Below are 20,248 nucleotides of genomic sequence, written 5' to 3' on the forward strand. Positions count from 1 at the left end.
TGGTGGCCGAGATTGCACCATTGTGAAGATTATGATAACTGCTATCTTAAAATACTGAATCAATACCCGAAGTATGTACTGTAGAATTGATCTATGTATGGCTATATGACATACAACGTAGACTTCAGCCCTACGTTGTCCGAGGTATTACCGGCCTGTGGACCGAGGGTCTCACTCGAACACTTTCCAAGGCCATTTCTCCTCATCTTCTCCACGATAAATTACTCCCAATCATGCAATGACAGTGCAATTCATCTTTCAATCTCACCAAATATCATCAATCTGACACCAAACTGCACTTGGCCCCGAGCTGACGCGTCTCGATCGTCAGGTCCACAATGCTTGGCGCCAAAAGTCTTGTTGACCGCCAAGATATCCCGTTCCATACGAGAAAAGGGGGATAACCAAGCTCTACACCAGATCAGGGCCTGTCATGGACGCCAAAGAACCACAGGATGTCGAAATATCCACTCCATCTCCGGGAAATGAGTCTCAGCTAGTGCTGATCCCCCAGCCCAGTACCCATCCACGAGACCCCTTGGTATGTTGCTGAGAGGGCCTTATGTTGTTAACATAAGGTCTTGTCATTGCAGGATGAATGCTGACCAGAAACTCTACAGAAATGGTCTGTCAGGCGGAAATATGTCATCACTGCCGTGCTCTGTCTGGCTTCATTCTCCGGGGCTATTGCGCCCTTGTCGGGACAGCTCAACCTCGCGGACCAGGAGAAGCTGTACCACAAGACGAAGATACAAGAATCCTATGCTGTAAGTGTTCTACTTCTCTTATACCGGAAGACAACTCTCTAAAAGCCCTGGCAGAACTCCGCGGCTCTGGCCGGCATGGCGGCCGGTCCGTTCTTCTTCGCGCCAATCTCTCCCATTCTGGGTCGCAGCGCCTTGATTTTCTGGTGTGTGCTGTTTACACTGGTGTGTCAGATCTGGGCAGCCGTAATGACGCATCCGAATGACTATATCGCCTACGTGATTTCACGGCTCTTTGCCGGGTTCTTTGGCGCGGTGCCCACGGTGCTGGGCCCCCGCATCGTCACCGACATCTTCTTCCTGCATCAGCGCGGCCGCGCCTTTACGGCACTGCATATGGCATTTTTGTTTGGTACCATCGCCGGCCCGACGTTCTCCGGGTTCATCTCTGCAGGGGCCTTCTTCCCGGTCGAGTTCTGGTGGACGGTTGGTCTGCTAGGCTTCGCGCTGATTTGCTGTTTTTGTTTCCTGGAGGAGACTGGGTTTGACCGGAAATGTGTGGACAACAACCCAGATGTCCCCAGTGGGCTATTCGCAAACCGCATCGCCACTTTCTTCTTTGGACAGAGGGTGGTGCAGCCGACGACCTGGAGAGAAACGGTGTGTTCTCCTTCCCTTTTTCCCAATAGTACTCACAGCAAGATGACATTCTGACACGAACAGGCCAAAATTGGCGTCGCCCCTCTACTTATTGGGATTTGCCCAGTCACAATCATCATGGGCATTTTCACGTTGATCTCTTTCGGGTTCTATGTGGGCGTCAACGCCCTCACGCCAGTGTGGCTCCAGAAGCCAGTCTCGAAGGGCGGGTACGGGTTCACGCTGAAGCAAAACGCAGCATTCACCTTCTGCCACTGGATCGGGATCATCTTCGTGCAGTTCTACGGACACTACCTCAACGACCGGCTGCCGCTGGCTCTGGCGCGGCGCTACAATGGTGGCGTATGGAAGCCCGAATACCGGTTGCATGTGCTCTGGCTGCCGAGTCTCATCCTCAACCCCATCGGACTGGGCATCTTCGGCGCGGCGCTGCAGTACCACCTGCACTACATGGTGCTGGCGCTGGCGGTGTTTATTGTCACGATTGGGTCGCTGGCCAGTGTACCGGTGACCGTCAACTATGTCGTGGAGTGCTTCACTCAATACCCAGCCGAGGCGGGCATCGTGATCGGGGCGTACCGCATTGTCTATGGGTTGACCATCACCTTCTATATTGATCCCTGGGTTGAGGCTGTGGATGTTGGCTGGGTGTACGGGATGATGGCGTTCTTTGCAATCTTCTCGTTCTTGTTCGTCATGCTGCTGATGTGGAAGGGACATGCGATTCGGGGGATCCAGTTTGCCAGCCTTGGTTCTAGCGAAGAGGGGAAGAAATTGGTTCAGGAATAAGCAGGTGTTCCCAAATTGAGTATTGAATCTTTTCTTTTCTTCTGTCTGTTTTCTGTACACTATTTCTCCTTAGCATTCTTGGTATAGTAGATGTATAGATCACCCTGGTCCAGGGCCTTTGGGGAGTACCTGATAGACGCACAATGAGCATAAACGACTCCTTTTTTTTTTGTCTATTGTTGTCGACTGCAAATAGGCAAACACTCTCAAGTGAATAGAGCAAGCTGTTGATGCCAAAAACGCGTTGTGGTGGTTTTCCCAAATAGGAAAGGGGGGTGTTCTCCCCAGACGTATAAATAGTTCTCACCTCTCCCACTTTCCTTCTTCCCTTCTACAACTCCCTCTTCTCTTTTCCCCCTGCCTTCTGTCTTCTGTCTTTTGATTCCCGTCTCTTGTCTCTTTCTTACTCCCCGCTATCTCTAGCCTCTGTACTATTACTTCTGTCATTTTACTTGGGTCATCTCACTTCTCTTACCTCTGCCTTTTCTCTCTTGCCTTTTCTCTCTTGCCTTTTCTCTCTTGCCTTTTCTCTCTTGCCTTTTCTCTCTTGCCTTTTCTCTCTTGCCTTTTCTCTCTTGCCTTTTTTCTTCTGCCTTTTTTCTTCTGCCTCTTTACCTTTTCTTATCACCCCTCCTTCCTCTATATCCCTCTTCGCAGATGACACAACTGTACACGCCACACACCACCAAGAACCCTTTAGCATCCAGACTCACCGGCAAAACAGGAAACATCCAACAAGGCAACAGCTCAAGTAAGCTTCCTCTGTTGGGATTACTAACAACAAACGCAACCCTAGTAAAAACAACAACAAATATTGGAAAGTGGGCCACGCCAGCCTGACTCGCCGGTGATGAGGGCAATTTCGTGGAGGGCGACAATCAAACAACATTGGCTGGGCAGGGAGAGCAATATAAGGGGGTTACGACAATTTGACTCACCGGTATCGAGGGAAAATCTGTGGAGGACAACAGACTGGGCTTCGACAGCCTGACTCGCCGGCGACGAGGTGAATTTCGTGGAAGACGACCAATGTGGGCTGGGCAAACAAAGTGTGCAGGGCAGCGCAGGGCAGGGCAGGGCCCAGTGGGCAACGCCAGCAACCTCACTGGCGACGAGGGCAACTTCGAGGGACCCTGCCAGGCGCAAGTCTGTTGAGGGCACCACAGAAGGATGTGCTTTCCGAACTGGCTCAGCGACACATTGGGCTGCGTCTTCTCAGGCCTCTGCGTATGCTTAAGCAACGGACAATGGGGCCAAGGACGATTGTTTCGGACTGTGGTGGTGGGATCTTGAGGACGCACGCTTTTCTCACTCAGTGATTAACCCACCAGGGCGATTGCATGACATTCTCGGACCTTAGGGGTGGTATTCCCGGACGGCTGAGACGTATCTGCTACAGGTATAGTTGTGGGATCCATTGGGTGAAAGGGGACATCCCTCTTGAGGACCGGGCAAGCCTGAAGGAGGGCCCCCTCAGCATTTTCTGAGAGCGAAATATCTTCCCTGTTTTTGTATTTATCTTGAGTGGAAATGGGGTGTGAATGTGATGGACCATGCATGATATGAAAGACTTGGTTTAGAGTGTTTGTTTATGTTTCTACAACTCAGTTGTCAAGTTCACATACTACTTTCGACTGGATATAAATCTCAGGTTTGGCAGAGAATAAGTATTTTCTGGCTTACCCTTCTTCTCTCGTTAGCTTCTTCTATATCGTACATACCTGGTATGATATGCAGCTTCATATTCCCAATTCAAGTGTAACTTATGCTCGGTCTCACAAGTAGTTTAGGTAAAATCTGATTCCCTGAATAGACACTCTATTTCTCAGCTCATTTCTTCTTTCCCGCCCATTCTGAAAAAAGAAAGATGTCTCTGCGCTCACTAAACAGTCTCCACATGCGACAAGCCCCTACTCTTTTTGCAATCTACGAAGTAATCATCATCACCATGCGACGCACCGTGTTGTGGATCCGCGTGGTCTCCATCAAAAGTAACGGCAATCTCCTCCAGAGAGTGCCCCTTTGTCTCAGGGAAGTAGAGATAAACCGTAGCCAAGATACCCGTAAGGAAGACACAAAACACAATATAGTACCTCCATCCCAAGTTTACGATTCCAATCGGGTTGCAGAATGATGCAATAACAAGCGATCCGTGAACGGACATCATCTCGACAACTAGCTTATTAAGGGCCACTAACTAGCGATATATAGCGCTACGATCCTCGCGTAAAAAAACAAAGATTTACGCGTAGCTAACAAGAAGTAGAAACAAAAACGAGCTAGATTCAATAGGCAAATACATTAAGAGCAAGGCCAATCAGTTCAAGAAGCTCGTGAGCTAATATCGATATCAAACTAAGCCTCTAAAGCCCAATCGACTGCTTCGATAGTAGCTATCAGCAAGCTTCGCAGGTGTGTTAACGAGCACCACCTCGCTGTAGCGACTGCCGAGAATTAGGACATCAAAGATTACAGTGCCCAAAACGATGGAATTGGGTTTTTGGATTTGAGTTCTATATATCTGGTTGGGTGGGTCACTCGCTTACCGGTTACGTTAGTTAACTTACAGGCCCCCTACAGTAGAGTAAATGCATAATGGAGTGGCGGGGGCGGTAGGAATCAAACCCGGTACCTTGCAGTAGGTTCGATTCCTACCGCCCCACGTGCTAGATACGAGAGTACTAGAAACATAAGGCGCAGTAGCTAGACTCAACCAGGAAAGATGCAGGGACCTGAGTCTATCAATGATTAAACTAAAGGGGCTTCGGGGGTTTGTGTCTGTTCCGTGTTGATCCGAGCTAGCTAGGGACACAAGGAATCCGTGACTCTAAGCGCCATTATCCCTTTCAATCCGTCGCCCTCCGCCAAAAATCATTTTCATGATCAATATTATAGTCATTATCATAGTCTATTCGCCTTACAATATTCGCCCAGTTGGAGCAGTAATAGAGAGCATCGAATAAAAGGTGACCATCTACAGAAGATCGACAACACTTCCGTAACTAGTATTAATGGGTGGTATGCCCCTTATTATTACGGAGCGAAGCGAAGCATACTACTTGTAGTAATGATTCCCCCTGTCAATTGTCACTTCTACGGGTCCTCTTGGCCAACAATGCGTATTATTGGTCAATCAAAGATACTATTACATATAGTTCTAATTATTTTTGTTGGTTGAAATCACGGAAAGTCCCTATTTTTCTTTATATATCATTTACCTCAAATCAAATTTACTATATCACTTACTGAATCGCTTACTGAAGAATTATCGCTTGCTAGCTATATCGCCTATCTACCTTATATCTAGATATGGATTGTAAACATAACTATAAAAGTTGTGTGTTTAGATCGCTGAGCGACGAGTTATATATTGGCGCCCCCGTTACGGCTAAGGGTCCGGGCGAGGGGGGCGCCGTAGGCCCCTAGCCCCCCTAGTAAGGATGCGGCAATGAAATGTACTTTGGGGAGTCAACGGTGCCACTATACCGATCTTAGCAAGTTGACAACCGATTTCAATACAATCATGGGGCAACAAGCAGGGACGGCTGTTGACCAACGAGCATTGACGAACGCTATACTGAGCTACATAATTAGTGGTACGGCCTGGATATACGGAGTAGAGTCTTCCTTGACCAACGGGGCGCAAATCCTGATGGACAGAGTTGATTATTGTGTGAAAACGAAACTATAAAGCAGCCTTTCACTCTTGTAAATTCCTTGATATTTATTCTTTCCACCAGGATCGCTTCGTCTAATCCAAGCTCCTTACTCTTCCCTCACAATGACATCCATTGCTCCTTGGGTTGGCTTTCTTATTGTCCTTCTAGCCTTGCTCGATTTAGTACAGCCCTTAGTCATTCGAAGAGACGAGGGTGATGTGCCCGATGACCCCACATTACCCCAAGTTTTAACCAAAACATCGGAGTGTATGGCATTCATGCGTTCAGATGTTTCCTTTCGGAGGACTAACATCATATAGATGACCAAAAGGCTTTCGCAGACATCAGAGCCATAGGGCTCGATAATGAGATTCAGAGAAATGACTTGAAGCCCATGAAGTCGGCCTATTATGACGGTGATTTCCAGCCGGTATTGCCGCTCGATCAAATCCTTCGCAAGAACTGGCGGCAGCCGTTTTTGCTAGCTTCGCCAGTGAAACCCCCAAAGGCAAACACCTTCGATTACATTTTGACCGAGGTAGGTTATCGTTCAAACATTAAGGGCCATTGAGAGGCTAATAAAGTGCTTTTTCGGTGATGACCTAGAGCCCTGCGCGCCCGAAGGAGAATGAATCAGGCTATAAGACCCATTATAGAGACTTTTTGTACTATGACATGATATGCCGCAAGACAAAGGGTCCCATTGTCCTGGTCAACCTGGTAGAGGCCATGACCCATATCCCCGATAAACCTGGCGAAAAGAAGGTTTTTGAAAAGCCCGAAAGACTAAATTATGGCGACAAGAAGTACACAGGACCTGGCGAGTCCGGTTATACTGTTACCTTGCTAGAGTCCAACGACAAACTTCTAGCCAGCCAAGGAATTCAACAACGCACAATCGAGATCAATTGTGGGAAAGAAACCAGAAAAGCGGTCTATGTGGGATACGATCTTTGGAAAAACCACGCCGGAGCCCCTGTGGAGCATGTGACAACTATTCTCAGGCTGATGGCCGATGCTCGAAGGAATAACCCAGAGACTGTCAGCGTTATCAACTGTGCCATGGGAGTAGGCCGCTCCGGTACAGTGGCTATCCTGGATTGGTTGACAAGGGTTGTCAAGCAGGACTCGGCATGGTATTTTGAACCGACAGACAATTCAATCTTGAAGGACGAGTTTCTGCAGAATGCGTTCAAAGAAAATGAATCCATCAAAAAACTTGCCACAGATGATCCAATCCTTGCAATGATCCTATACTTTCGCAAATATCGGAGGGTCATCGACGCCCCAGCCCAGATCGGTACAATGCGCAAGTATATGTACCAGCTTTACATGGACTGTTGAGGCACTTGCGTTTGAACATCTGATGTGAGTGATGGAAAGCAGAATGGGGGTCATCTAGCAGATTGACAGAAATGGTTAAGGTCAAGAGAATGTTGCTAAGTCAAACTGTACTATTCAACGAAAACTCAAGACTAGGGGGGGAAAGGAAGGAGAAATCTATCCATCTCGCCCCACGGACCTGTCGATCCCCCCTGGAATACTATCAGCTGGAATGGCATCATGAAAGAAAGGATCGTAGCAGGTTTTCAGCCAAGATTTTACTTTCAACCCGCTTGCCATATAGTGTGTAGATTCGGCGCATTTCAATTACTAGATAGGGCGTTGAGGGAATACAGGAGTTTTGGATAAAGATTATACGGGTGTTAGAAATAGAAAAGAAAAAGAAAAAGAAGAAAGGAAAAGAAAAAGGAAAAGGAAAACATACAACAGCCATTCCATGTTGGTCACCTAGCGCCGCCCTATTCAGACGGACTTCAGGTGGCAGTTTACCCACCTAGATGTTCTTCACCTAAACCCGCTTAAACATGCCAGGAGTGCAGAAAAGGGGCTATTTGCATTCTCGTGCGAGGAAAGATTTCGGGAGCACCAAATTTAGACAGATAGCGGGACACCACTTCTCCATTTGATTATGCGGAGCGGCTGATTACGTTCCCCTTACACTTGACACGACTTTAGAGATGTACATGTTGGCCAAGCTTTCTCTAGAGGGCTTTGGCGATTTCGTCGTCGGTTTGTTGGACCTCTGGGGGGAGCGATGACTCTGTTTTGTAGCCCGGTGATCGTTATTGTGTGAAGAAAATAAGTGTAAATTCCTGCATTGGCAAGCCATTATCATTGGGGTATCTCGGGTACATATGAAAGGAAATTGAAACGATCTAGAGCTGCATCACCGCACAGGCAGGGAGGTGAACTAGAGCTTCCACTTGGAAAGATCTGCTCGATCCTTAGGACTATCAGGGGCAATAGCGAGGCCCCAGGCCCCCCAAATCTCACACATAGGCACCTCTTCCTCTTCCTCTTCCTCATCGCCATCGTCAACGACATCCTCGTCGCGGGATCCTGCCTTGCGAGCCTCTCTAAAGTCGACGAAGTACCTATTTAAATAATCAGCCACAAGCCTAGGATCACGATTAAATGTAGAAGGCTCACAATTTCGAGAAACTGGCGTCCCAGATCAAGTTACTTGCCCAGGGAAAGGAGGGCACCCATCCCAGCTCCATCAGCTTGCGGTACTCCTTATCAAACCACATTCGAATCTGCTCTCGCTGGAGGTCGTTGAACTTTTGAAAGAACGTATGAAGCGGGGCTCCCCATCCAGGCAAAAGCCTGTCCTCAGCGAGACGAACTCCAGGAACATGTTGGAATACAATATGGATAACGTAGCCCCCGGGGATAAATCCTTGTTTATCCTGGATATCCTCTTTGATTGCAAGGAGAGCAGGCGTAATAGTCGACTCTTGCTTGTAGAAGGCCTTTATGGCTTCGACCTCGCGGTGGTGGCTAGGAGCGGCCTGCTTGGCTCGCTCGTCCGGTGGGAAGAATTCAGTTCCCTTGTTGGGAACTTGCAGATAGACACGCATGTAGGCTTCTTGGCTATCTAGGTCGCTGCGGACACGGAAGGTCGCAAGGGCGTACGAGGGTCCAAGCCCAGCTTGAATATCGACCTCTTCTTTCTGGGAATTTCGCTGGGAGAGCTTGGCGATGATGGTCCATTCGGTGTGCTCGGGCTTCTCGAAGATGATATGCTCGCCCGGCGCATAGTGGGGCGGAGGAAAGAAACCGATTTCAGTCATGGTGGCTGTGATGCGAGAGTTGCTGGAGAGAGAGAAAAAAAAAAAAAAAAAAGAGGCGAGTGGCCTCCAGAGTGATAAACGATAGAATTGCACAATGGTGACGTTGGCGCCTCAGGCCGAAAACCATGATTGTCTCCCCGCAATCCATCATTGTCATCACGTGGCTTGAACCAATGGGAGGGTAAATAGGATGCCTTCCCTAAGGACACTGCGTTCAAATTGAGACCCGCTTCCAAGAGACTAAAAGCAACGCGGCCAGTGCCCTCGCATTGGGAAACCACGTTCTGCTACCACAACTTCCATAAGCGCAAGAGCAATCACTCATTGAACGGCTGTTATATCACTATCAAGAATGCCGGAGCAACCATCAAGAACGACCAGACCAGGGGCAACAGATATGGGTTCTTTTCCACCTACCAGCACAATGTCTTCCTCAAGCAAGAGAGGGTTAACGACCGCTGGACACTCTTCTATTCGGCAGTTATCCAAGATATGCCCACCGAGAGCGCAATGGGTCTGACCGTGCGACAGTGTTTCTTCTTTCTGGGGGTGGCGGGGAGCCAAGCGCTCCCAGAAAGCAACTCAACGCCCGATACACTGTGGTGGAAGGATGTAACCAAGAGTTGATTGCTTTTCTGTCGCTTCAAAAAGAGCCTGGCCTCGAGCCAGGTCAACGCAATAGCTGTGAGCAAGATCAATTCGATAACAGGTTCCTGGTGACGGGCCACGTCAATCAGAGCGTCCGAGCACGCGGAGGATTCTGATGGAAGCAATCTTGATGAACCAGGACTAGAGGGTTCGTGGATTGATGTCTTTGCGTAGAGCTATGGAGGTGGTTACGAGGTTAGGGCATCTGGAAAAACGGGAAATGCCGGGCTAGGCATCGACGGGCACCTAGGTCATCAAATACCTCCCCATCCAATCCCTGTCCGGGGGCGATGGCCCAAAACCCTCACCGGCCATCGACAAGTCAATTCCAAACCAAACAGTGCTAGTCGCCACAATGTATCTTATTTTCTCCAGCACCAGTAATCAGGTTGATGTTGGCCCTGAAATGAAGGCAAAAAAGGGGGCTGCAGCGAGGGTGCAGGGGAGGTGCGAAATATGGCCAGTTGGGGCAAGTAGACACGTCAGCGCTCCAGGGGCGTGCAGGGCATTCAGGTGAAGAGAGTGAAGGGACTGAAGAACGGACGGCAAGGGCACTAAACCCGAACAGCCAAAAGTATGGTGGTCACCCACTCAACTACTAACTGACCGGCGTGTTCAGGGTCTTCAATGGTGAGCATCACGTAAACGTGGAAAGCCGGCAACAGAGGATAAAAGCTTGTCGGGTAACCTACCTTATTCTATCAAGCGACAACGGAAACGGTTGTCAGATCAATGAGATTCTCCGCCAATCACTGACAATGATCTTTCAACATTGACAAAGTACATGCTGCCAGTCACAAGGGTATAGGCATAATAACTGCTTCCTTGGGGGGGCGCTTCCGTCAGTCTCGCCAATCATGTTTGTCATAGATCCGCCGTTCTCATGCAGGATCACTTCATATAACGGACCTTTCCTTTTTCCCAGCGCTAAGTCGCTCCGATAAATTTCACTTTCAGACCCAACCATCGGGAAATTTCACCATCTCCTTCCTCCCGCGCTCCAAAATGAACCAGGCTGAGAAAGCAAGCCGGTCGAACCTTGCAAGACAGCACCACATTGGCTTTCGCGGGCCAGTCCAACCCGACGATTGGCCCGCAACCCACAAAAGACTATTTTCCGATGTCCTCGAATTGGGTCGTCAAAAATACGGTACCTTTGTGGAAAGTATCTCGGTAGACTCCATTCAAAAGCCATGGAGAAGCGTGACTAAGAGTCGCGCCGACCGTTTATCTAAACTGGCAGATAAGGCCTGGAATGAAGACAAGAACGAACCCTCATGGAGAGCCAACGTCGAAAACGATGTCCTACACCGATTCACTGTCGAGGTTGCTTGGTTGGTCGAAAAAGCAGAACATCGGCGAGTGAAGAGTATTTGCTAACTTAACCAAGCCCCCAATGTCGCAACCTACTCTGGGGGTCTGAAATACCCGCCGCGACGGATGGTATCGGTGCGCGGGCCGAGAAGCTGGAATTCCGACGCCAGAAACGAAAACCTTGTCGCTGTCCACCTATGTGGGGTCAAAGCCAGTTCGCCGCACCCTTTGGCCTAATCGTTTGAAATGAATCGTTAACCCCATTGCTAGATATGACGGGGGGTCAACATGCTCTTCTCTGATCGAGCAGAAACATCGATGACACATGATATCACCGGGCTACCGAAACACTTTGAAGCCCCAGACCGAGTCTATGGATTAAGCCAAACGGATAACTTCAAAGTACTATTGGACTCGACCGATAAACGTAGCCTAGCAGCAACTCCCCACCGTTCCCTACGCGAGACCATGAAAGTCAATCCATTCAAACCCGAAGTTGAGCCTTTACTTTATCCCTTTCTCGTGATGGAAGCAAAATCTAGCAAAGGAGCAGACCGGATCGAAGTTAACCTGCAATCAGCATTTGTCATAAGAACCCTTCTTAAGCTTCAGCACGATCTTAAAGCAGCTACAGAAGAGGAAACAAAATGGCAAACGGGTCCTCTTGTTTGGTTCTTGTCATGGCGTGGTGAGATATGGAATGTATCAGGGGGCTTTACTTCGGTGTCTGAGAACCACCAAGTTGAATACGTTCGTGAGCCTCTGCCCGGACACAAATCTCATACCTGCAAGATACTGAACCTCTCCACATTGTCGTTGATTTATGGACTGGCGATATCCGCAGCAAGGATGGTGCCCTACAGCTTCTTCTGATTGTGGACTATATCTTTGACTGGGCTCGTGATGTCTATCGACCAGCAATCTTAGGGGAATTGCATACTTTGGCTACCGGTGATGTCATAGCCGCAGATTCTGAAGTCTTTTCAGCGACTTCTAGAAGATTGTCCAGTTGGATGGACACTTCGGAGGATGCACAAACCGTTCGATCCTCATTTACAACCGCCACGAGTACAAGCCAGCCTCCAGAGTTGCAATCTCTGAACATCATATGCCCTGAAGGAATAATTCGAGATGCAGCTGACCTGCAATCAAGATATCTTGCATTTCAACTCAATGCGAACGATGTCGACGATTTTTTGCTCTCGTTTTCGACCGTACAAGAAACCAAAGCCTGGATTCAATCCTTGATGATGTGCCTCTCACAGTCATGGAAGGTGACATTGGGGGCACTCTATGCCCTGGAAACCCTTTGGACCGCAAAGTTTCGACCAACCCCAGAGAACCATCGACACGATGAAATTTTTTACGTGAACATTGCGATCAACATGTTCATGACTGACATGTGGGAGCCAGTTCGGCAGCTCACATGCTTTGCAATTTCGGTCCATGCTTTGCAACAGATACTCTCAAAAGCTGAAATTATACATGAATTTGAATGGACCAGGAACCCACTCATTGGATTTTCTGCAATCGAAACTCTCCTTGGTCGTTTATTGAATCAATCAATATTGGATAACGTCACTGCAGCGGTCTCGATGATGTGCATGACGAGTTGCTTCTCCGATCGGTCTAAACGAATACCATTCCAATTATTGGTGACTAGATGTTCGGGCCTGCATGCCGGGTTTCAATGGGACAATTCACCATTTCTGATACCAATGGTGACTTCCATTTACGAAAACCACAAAATTGGGCGGAGAGAGCCTCGGGATCCGTATCTCCGCTCCTCAAGCCTCCAGGTCAAGCAAACGATCATATACAGAGGCAACGAAATACAGCTATGGCCTGATCTCCCTCCACTTGTTCTTGTTGGCAGTCTCAAAGTCGTCTTGATTGATGGGAATTTGACTGGAGACGATAGTCCAAGACGTGGCCTCTTCATTTTTAAAGACTTCGTTGACAAAGAGGCGCTTCTTGAAACCCTGAGCACGACATTGAAGTTTGGTCCTTATTTCAAGACGGCACCGGTTCTGCATTCTTCATTCCATTCTGACCACTTTCAATACCTGAACCGTCCAGTCAGACTCGGTGAAGATTGGAGCACCAGGGGAATTGGGGAGGATATCCGTAAGTGGATGGAGAATCTGAAAATTCAAATGGGGCAAGAAGATCATCGGCCTGGTAATCGGTATTCTTTTCCAATGGTCATCTCATAGGGCTGAATCCTCAGCAAATGAAGAAATCTCAATCATATATCGAGATTCGACTACCGCCCTTGGGGCATCTTAATAGTGCACCGCAGAAGACTCGGTAGTCAAAGCTATGCGAGACCAAGGGAACCGAACTGAATGCGTCGAATGGAAATCATCAATCAATTAAATAACCGCAAAAAGTAACGGATAGAGCAGCAATAGCTTTGATCTTTAAATGGAAAAACACATCCCAAGCCTCAACGTGGCACAATCATATCTACCCGCACGACATGATTTGCCATGAAAGCATGACATCACTCCGTGCCAGGCTTGAAGCAAGCCGCAACGCAAATTTGGGTAAAACCTCGAACTTGTTGATCTTGCGGGTATACCACAGAAAGCTTGAGATTTCGACCCTGAAGTTCCACAAGAAGATGATAGTGGACTTGATAATATTTGTCATTTCCACTGCCCTGTGCTTCGATTGGGTACCTGTCCTTCAAATGGGTGATATCCACCTCCAGCCTCCCTGCCATTCTGGAGCCTATTTAATGCGTGAGCCAGCTTTCCTTCTCATGTCCCATGCAACAAGCAACAGCAAAAGCTAACCTTGGTTTTGGGGATGCTCAACAGGGAAATGATCCTTGGCTTTATCAAGTATTTGATTGTAATAGACATCTTGCTTGATCACCCAACGGTCATGTATAGAGAAATTTCGATAATTGGCCTCTTTATGGGACTGGTTCCAGTGCATGATTACACCCTTGTATGATTTAGTATTGGAATTGTCATCGGATATACAGGGGCACTCACTTTCTTGATGATCCATTGTGCAGTATCTTCGACATATTCCTGCCCGTCTACAGAGGGTCGGCTAGGTTCAGCATCCCGGTGGCCCTGGAAGTCAACTGGATTGTAAACTTCGGTCTGTAATATGCCGATGTTTGCAGCCGTTCGCCGCGATGGGCCTTGACTTTTGTTTATCGACCGGTACACAGCTCCCCGCGCCACAAGAGTCTCAAATGCAATTGGATGCCTTGAGCCAATGAATTAGTCAAGGCTTGAGAACTTTAATATGGCCTCACCGTACTCCAATCTAGACCCATAAAATTTGATAGACGAAAATTGATCGCGTAAAAAGTGCTGAAGAGTCTTTGACTGGGAATATCCACCACAGAGAAGGATTTTCTGGAATTCGAGTGGCTTGAGTCCTCGAACTTCGGTTCAAACAATGTAGGCTTCTAAAAAGAAAACGAAACGCACCTGAACTGTTATTTTCCTTTCCGAGCATTTATCAAGCTGGCTTTGGATGAGCCCAGCGATGCGTTGTAGACTTTCTCCGAACCACTCGTATACCTGCGCCCTATTGATGGATAACCCTTGGTAGCGGAAATCCTTAGGGAAACTATTGATACATAAATTCACGGACTAACCTTGAAACCTCGATTTTGTCCTTCGGAAATTTCTTGCCAGCGTCTGCCTTGAGGCCATACAAAGCAAAGTGTTCCGAGCCCTCTAAACCCTCGGTAATGTCGAAGCCGAACTTCACGGTTCGCTCAAAATGGGGAAGTACTTGAGAGCGCCACTGGTTTTCGATAGATTCTGCATCTCTTCTGAGCCATGACCTGTTATCGAGTTGCCTTTGTAGATCACGTTCCATGGCTTGGTTGACAAGAATTGAACCACAGTCGCCCCCTTAGGAGGAAATATCAGCCGAAAGACAAGAAAGCAAACGCCCAAATTAGAATTAAAATCCTTACCGTATGGAGAAACAGTTTCTTTCAATCGGAAGGGATCTTTTTATGTCACAGTATATGTCGTGACATCCTGGTTTTCTATGAGCATTTTAAAGTACTTCCGTGCTTGTCTTCCCTAGTGGGGATTGAAGCTTCACAATATCGAGTTAGCGAATTCAATCATACGTATCGAAGATCTCTTACCGAAGGTTTCGTGTGTCTTTTCTGTAGAAGAAGATATATTGGCTAAACCAGCAGAAGAGATGGAAATAATAAGCAGTGAATAATATAGAGAAAACTAAGGACTTAGATAAAATAAAAGACTTAATTTGATTCTTGACTACATTTTTCACCAAGAAAGCGTGCGAGATATATGGCTTTATACCTCTCGTTGGACCGATCACGCCTTGTTTAACCTGTAAGCTAAGGTGGGCTTGCTCGGAGAGGTTTCAAGCTTAGAGGGCAAAGGCTCCCGGAGGATGGCATCCATACGAGACCTATCTGCCAATCGATTCTGTGACTGATACACTGCGCAGGGTACTACCACACGAATGACTCGCCCCCTTATTCTTTTGATGCAATAGCCACACTGCAAAGCGTTGTTGCTATTTCTGGGGAACCGTAGATCTGCGTATTGCCTGGTTCCAGTTATCGCGACCGGATCGACGGAGCTCTAATTGCTAATCGTTCCGTGGCCTAGGAACAAAGACAGAACGCGTAGGACGCACCGACGCGGAGACAATAGCCCCTTTATAGTCACTAGTCCGTATAACGCTTGTGCTGCATAAGTAAACCTATATTTTCTTATCTGTCTATCTTATCCTAGCCGTTAATCGATTAGGAAGCCAACGGGGCTTTGGTAAGGTATACTCGGTAATAGAGGTTGGCGGAGCGTTAGAAATAGACGACTATAGGAAAACTAGGTAGATCGACGACAAAGGATATTTATACGCGATCTAAGGTTACCCGGCGAGGATATCAGGTTCAGAGATCATTTATAAGTTTCGATATAGCCGCCGTGAAGACTTGCGATTATCGTAAAAGTACAGAGTTCACTGTTATTATCCTATTAACTCTCGCGGACCCAGAAATCACCGGCTGATGTATATAACGGCTAAGACAATCTAGCCGTGGATATATACTGCCCAGTTCGATCCTAGTCTTCCTCGGTCCTAGAATAATACTAACGGTATTAGCTAGGTCTGCTAATGCCTTTATCCTCGCCCTCGATTTACACCCCTAAGATAGATTTAAAGCCCCGCTATATATAGGCGATTTTCTAGAAAGAGTAAAGGGCGAATACGCCTAGACTCGCGGAAGTTAGACGACCGACTAACCGATTAATATATCAGGGGCCGGAACTATAGATCGTCTCGACGGACCAAAGGCAAAAATACCTTATCTCGAGCGTAGTAGTAAGAGCTAAGCGAAAAAATCGGGCTAGATCGAGGGAAATACAGCACAGAATATATTAAAGGGTTATATAGGACCAGCCGGTCGCGTTAACAAGATAGGGGGTAACGGAGCTCGGCGGTCCGGATTAATAGCAAAAATACCTTACTCGTAAGAGGTATATAAGAAACGCAGAGAAAGAAAAGGTAGAAAGACAAAAAATAGATCGAAGTTAGACCGGCGATAAAAGGGACTTTATAGAAGCACACACGGCGATAATATCGCGCAGGGTGACGCTAAACCCAAAACGGCACGCTAAACTCTTTTGCGTAATTCACCGTCACTGAATTATAACTCCGTAGTATACCATCCGGGGTAGTTACATATACAAATACAGCGGAGTCGAGTGAAAAGTCTTGGAGAATTTCACTAAAGAGAGTCTCGTTAAAGCAATATATATCTAGGGGTTATGCAGCTAGTATCCGGCGCAGTTATTTGCAGTATACTTTAGTGCACGATAGTTGATGTTTCAAGTATTGGTTTGTATATGCTTAGTATTTCTTCAACATGCCGAGCTCCCTTATAAGCTGACCGCTGAGATATTCGATCTGCGAAGCGGTCAGTGGTAAATCCAGCCGCTTACCCATAACCGCGACTTGGTCTGCAGACTTCAAGCCTAGCTGGGATGTGCCTTTTGCCGCGATGATGATCCTCTCGGCTCCTGCAAGCCCAGACACCATCCCGACCCCTGCCTTGGCTTCATCGGCGCTTGGTCGGAGCCCATAATTGGCACGAATGTCTTTGGCGAGCGTAAACTCGACGCCGTGTGCATTGTAGTACTTTGAACCAGTGGGAATAATCAGCTGGTCGCCGTCTGTCAGTCGGTTTTCAACCCATTCAAACATCTGCAATGTGGCTTCGGCACCACCCCTTTTCCCGGCCTTTACCTCGGAAACGACTCGAAGTCCAATATCATTGCCCTTCCAGTTAGCGATGATATTATCCGCAAATTGCTTCGCCTCGTTAGTGCCTGCCCTCTTCATCTGAACTTCGGTGAAGAGCAACGAGTTCGGATGATCCTCGCGGAGAATCTTTTGCAGCATCGGAAGCGCGAATATTTCGCCAATTACTCCTTTGATATTGTTCAATCGTCCCGTCGACACTTGATTCCTCGCCATGAAGGCAACGACTTCGTCTGTGGATTCGAGCTCGGCTAGTAGAGGTTTTAGCCTCTTTGCCAACTTGGTTTTCTGGGCCAGAACAAAGTTGAGGTCTGCCGCAATCTGTTCCTCTGTATATCCCATCGGCTTCATTATTTCCAGGATATTGAACATTCGCTCACTGGAAGTTGACGCCGCCCGAACTGCCGCCGTCTTGCGAAAGTCTTTTCCGAGCAATGCTTCAAGGGTCTCACTATACTGGCCGGTCGTGTTGGACTTTGCCCATTTCTCGGGAGACAAGGGTTCCTCTTTCGCCTTCAACTTTCTCGCCTTGTAAGCCTGGTATCCTTCCTGCAGGTCCGCACGCAAGAAGCCGCTCTCGTTTGCGTTGAGTAGCAGTTCAATCGGCGGATACTCATTTGGCATGCGCTTGAAGATGTTCGATAAGGCTTCCAACTGCTCCTTTGTCGCTTTCCCTCCTCTTCGGATTAACTTTTCTGCTTCTTTGAGGATTACCCGCTCCTCTACCGTGACGTTTGCCGCTTTCACAATTTTTCTCAGTTTGAGTATCACCGTGACTTTGCGCTTAAATACCTTAAGAACCGCCAGGAGCGACATGGGGAGAAAATCGAGAATAACGTTCAACCCCAGTAAAGCCATCCCTTCTTGCGTGACACGTCGGCCCAAAAAGTCCTTGCCTGTCGCAGAGGCCAGTGCGAATTCCGCTATGTCGAGAACCTCCGGTACATACGGGATAAACGATAGCATCCCCCGGAACATTGCATAGGTCTGATCAGCAGTAATATTTGGAACGACGTTTGTCCGGAACATTGCATAGGTCTGATCATCAATAATATTTGGAACGACGTTTGTCTTGAAGTTTGTCTTCGTGGTCACATCTTTCCAGCTGGACTGCTCAAAAGGAACAAGATCTGCCCCCTGTGGAGGAACGGAAAAGATATCCGGGGCTTCATAGATCTGATAAGGGATAGTGTATTGTGAGAGCTTGTACGCGGACTGAAAAGCCGTGATTTGTGGCGGACCGCCTGAGAGTATGGCTTTGATGTTGGATGTCTTCACTATTGTGAATGTGGGCGGTCGTGCATTGCCAGTCAGCTCTTGCAACCAGGTCTGCCCTGGTACTGGGATAACCTGATAACAAAACCTCGCTTTTGCGTCTTGCGCATCCGTGAGAGAGGTTGAAAGGCTGGGGTAGTCCAAAGAAAGACTAAATGTACTATAAGGGTGCGATATCACGAGCAATCCTGATGACTTTTGTTCCATCACAAAGTAGTCCATGGGATACTGAGCCGAGCCTGCCTGTACACCTGGCGGAAGGTGAAATGGGGGCGGGTTGAGCTCTGGAGGCGGCGTATAGTAGTCGGATAGAATCGTGGTTGCTTGCGGCGGCAACACATCTGGATCCTGGATTCGGTGAATTTCAAGCAATGCGTCTGTCGACATTTTTGGCCAGTTTTCCAGGTGAATAGACACCCCCGGTGCGGCGACTATGCGCAGTAAGGTTTGCCTCGGACTGTGCAAATCGAAGATGGCTTCCATCGGCGTGTCGACGTACTCGTATGCCGCGGGAAATCGTGTAAATCCAGCAAGCTCCTGCTGGACGATGAGGTTGATAATCTTGGGCTTATTTTCGAAATCCTGCGTTACCAGTTGAATAGCTCGTTTGCCGTTCAGAGTCATCTCCGTCGCCATAAACGGCGCGAAGCTCGAGATGGGAGCCATGATTACTTTGAAGATATGTGGGACTTGATGCAGTTAGTGAAGAAAATCGCGACTCGACTCCCTCCAGGAAACCTGCTGTCTTGAGCCGGTTTTTCTTCTTCTCCGGATTTTTTTTCAGATATATTTTCTTTTAAAAAAGAATACGTTTTTCCCTCCTCTTCCGGGCAAGCTGAGAAGAAGCTGAGTTGCTTCCCCGCGCAAGGCAACCAAAATGCATGATAACTATACTCCTGCCTAGTTCTAGCTCGCTGATGGCGTTCGAAGAGCCGCGTTAGATAGGCGTGTCCAGCCCAACTGCAAGCATGACCTCTGGATCCAAGGTTGATAGCATCAAACTATTGAGTTTTGACCAGGCCGGGCCAGGTTGGCAGTGTCTGTTCAGCTCTAGAACTATTACTGATATCAGCTGGCTGAGGATTTCACCATCATAGGCTCGGATCATTCGGAAGCTTAACCCTTCGGAGCCGCCTTGCTTCGGAATCCATGGTTTGTGGCATCCGGGTCACATTTGGCATGCTAGATTGGCCCTTGGGCTTGATTCAAGCGGCGGTTTGTGTGTAGCGGGAAAGGAGGCTGGAGATGACGGCATTGGGAAGGAGATGGACATTTATAAAAGGGACTTTGATAATGGCGGAGTATTTCTTCCAAATGTCAGTTTTAACCCGCTGGTTCTGATTCTGATTACGAGTTACGAGATACGATGGATGATCTCTTCCGCTTTGTGAGTGTCCGGCCCGCGCAGTCCTCGGATTCAAAAATTGTGTCCATACAGGGCAAAACCCCTTTTCAAGACCTAGTTCGCTCCCGCCTCGACCCAAAAGCGACTCCTGAGCGAAAGTGGGAATACGTTCGCAACGTAGCCGACGAATATACTAGCGGCTCTGACCCCAAAGTCATCACGGACGTCAAGTCTTTGGCTCTCTGTGATGAATACAGCCGTCTTCGGACCGCCCTCACTTTAACCCCCGGTGCAGGCAACGCTAAGCATAATCTCGCTTTTGTTGAGTCCTCAATCAAGGATGTATTCGGACTCTCATCCTTCCAAGTTGAGGCGGATCAGGGTTACCTCAGAGATCGCGCTTGGGTGTGGGATAGCATTATGCTTATCTTCCTT

At 48.0% G+C, this 20,248-nt stretch overlaps 7 protein-coding genes across 7 annotated transcripts; 4 read left to right on the top strand and 3 right to left on the bottom strand.

Annotated features, from left to right (window-relative positions):
• Positions 1 to 433: 433 nt before the first annotated feature.
• NUU61_003795 (Major facilitator superfamily domain general substrate transporter) lies at positions 434 to 2,153 on the top strand (the record flags this gene model as incomplete). Its single annotated transcript, XM_056654377.1, has 4 exons — positions 434 to 541; positions 621 to 767; positions 822 to 1,364; positions 1,428 to 2,153. 4 exons carry the CDS (start codon positions 434 to 436, stop codon positions 2,151 to 2,153), a joined length of 1,524 nt encoding a protein of 507 aa, XP_056512404.1.
• Positions 2,154 to 6,541: 4,388 nt separating this feature from the next.
• Positions 6,542 to 7,156, top strand: NUU61_003796 (Tyrosine-protein phosphatase 1; the record flags this gene model as incomplete). The annotated part of the gene is made up of 1 exon (XM_056654378.1): positions 6,542 to 7,156. The coding sequence occupies one exon, from the start codon at positions 6,542 to 6,544 to the stop codon at positions 7,154 to 7,156; it is 615 nt and encodes a 204-aa protein (XP_056512405.1).
• Positions 7,157 to 8,066: 910 nt separating this feature from the next.
• On the bottom strand, positions 8,067 to 8,949 carry NUU61_003797 (uncharacterized protein; the record flags this gene model as incomplete). The annotated part of the gene is made up of 2 exons (XM_056654379.1): positions 8,067 to 8,250; positions 8,306 to 8,949. The coding sequence occupies 2 exons, from the start codon at positions 8,947 to 8,949 to the stop codon at positions 8,067 to 8,069; spliced, it is 828 nt and encodes a 275-aa protein (XP_056512406.1).
• A 125-nt stretch (positions 8,950 to 9,074) lies between these two features.
• On the top strand, positions 9,075 to 9,576 carry NUU61_003798 (uncharacterized protein; the record flags this gene model as incomplete). The annotated part of the gene is made up of 2 exons (XM_056654380.1): positions 9,075 to 9,130; positions 9,189 to 9,576. 2 exons carry the CDS (start codon positions 9,075 to 9,077, stop codon positions 9,574 to 9,576), a joined length of 444 nt encoding a protein of 147 aa, XP_056512407.1.
• A 1,026-nt stretch (positions 9,577 to 10,602) lies between these two features.
• NUU61_003799 (uncharacterized protein) lies at positions 10,603 to 11,156 on the top strand (the record flags this gene model as incomplete). Its single annotated transcript, XM_056654381.1, has 2 exons — positions 10,603 to 10,931; positions 10,988 to 11,156. The coding sequence occupies 2 exons, from the start codon at positions 10,603 to 10,605 to the stop codon at positions 11,154 to 11,156; spliced, it is 498 nt and encodes a 165-aa protein (XP_056512408.1).
• A 2,551-nt stretch (positions 11,157 to 13,707) lies between these two features.
• On the bottom strand, positions 13,708 to 14,763 carry NUU61_003800 (uncharacterized protein; the record flags this gene model as incomplete). The annotated part of the gene is made up of 3 exons (XM_056654382.1): positions 13,708 to 13,866; positions 13,917 to 14,139; positions 14,537 to 14,763. 3 exons carry the CDS (start codon positions 14,761 to 14,763, stop codon positions 13,708 to 13,710), a joined length of 609 nt encoding a protein of 202 aa, XP_056512409.1.
• A 2,019-nt stretch (positions 14,764 to 16,782) lies between these two features.
• On the bottom strand, positions 16,783 to 19,134 carry NUU61_003801 (uncharacterized protein; the record flags this gene model as incomplete). Its single annotated transcript, XM_056654383.1, has 1 exon — positions 16,783 to 19,134. One exon carries the CDS (start codon positions 19,132 to 19,134, stop codon positions 16,783 to 16,785), a length of 2,352 nt encoding a protein of 783 aa, XP_056512410.1.
• Between the last annotated feature and the right edge of the window lie 1,114 nt (positions 19,135 to 20,248).

This window comes from Penicillium alfredii (genome assembly GCF_028826965.1).
Source record: "Penicillium alfredii strain IBT 34128 chromosome Unknown utg000005l_segment0_segment0, whole genome shotgun sequence".
Taxonomy (NCBI): Eukaryota; Fungi; Ascomycota; class Eurotiomycetes; order Eurotiales; family Aspergillaceae; genus Penicillium; species Penicillium alfredii.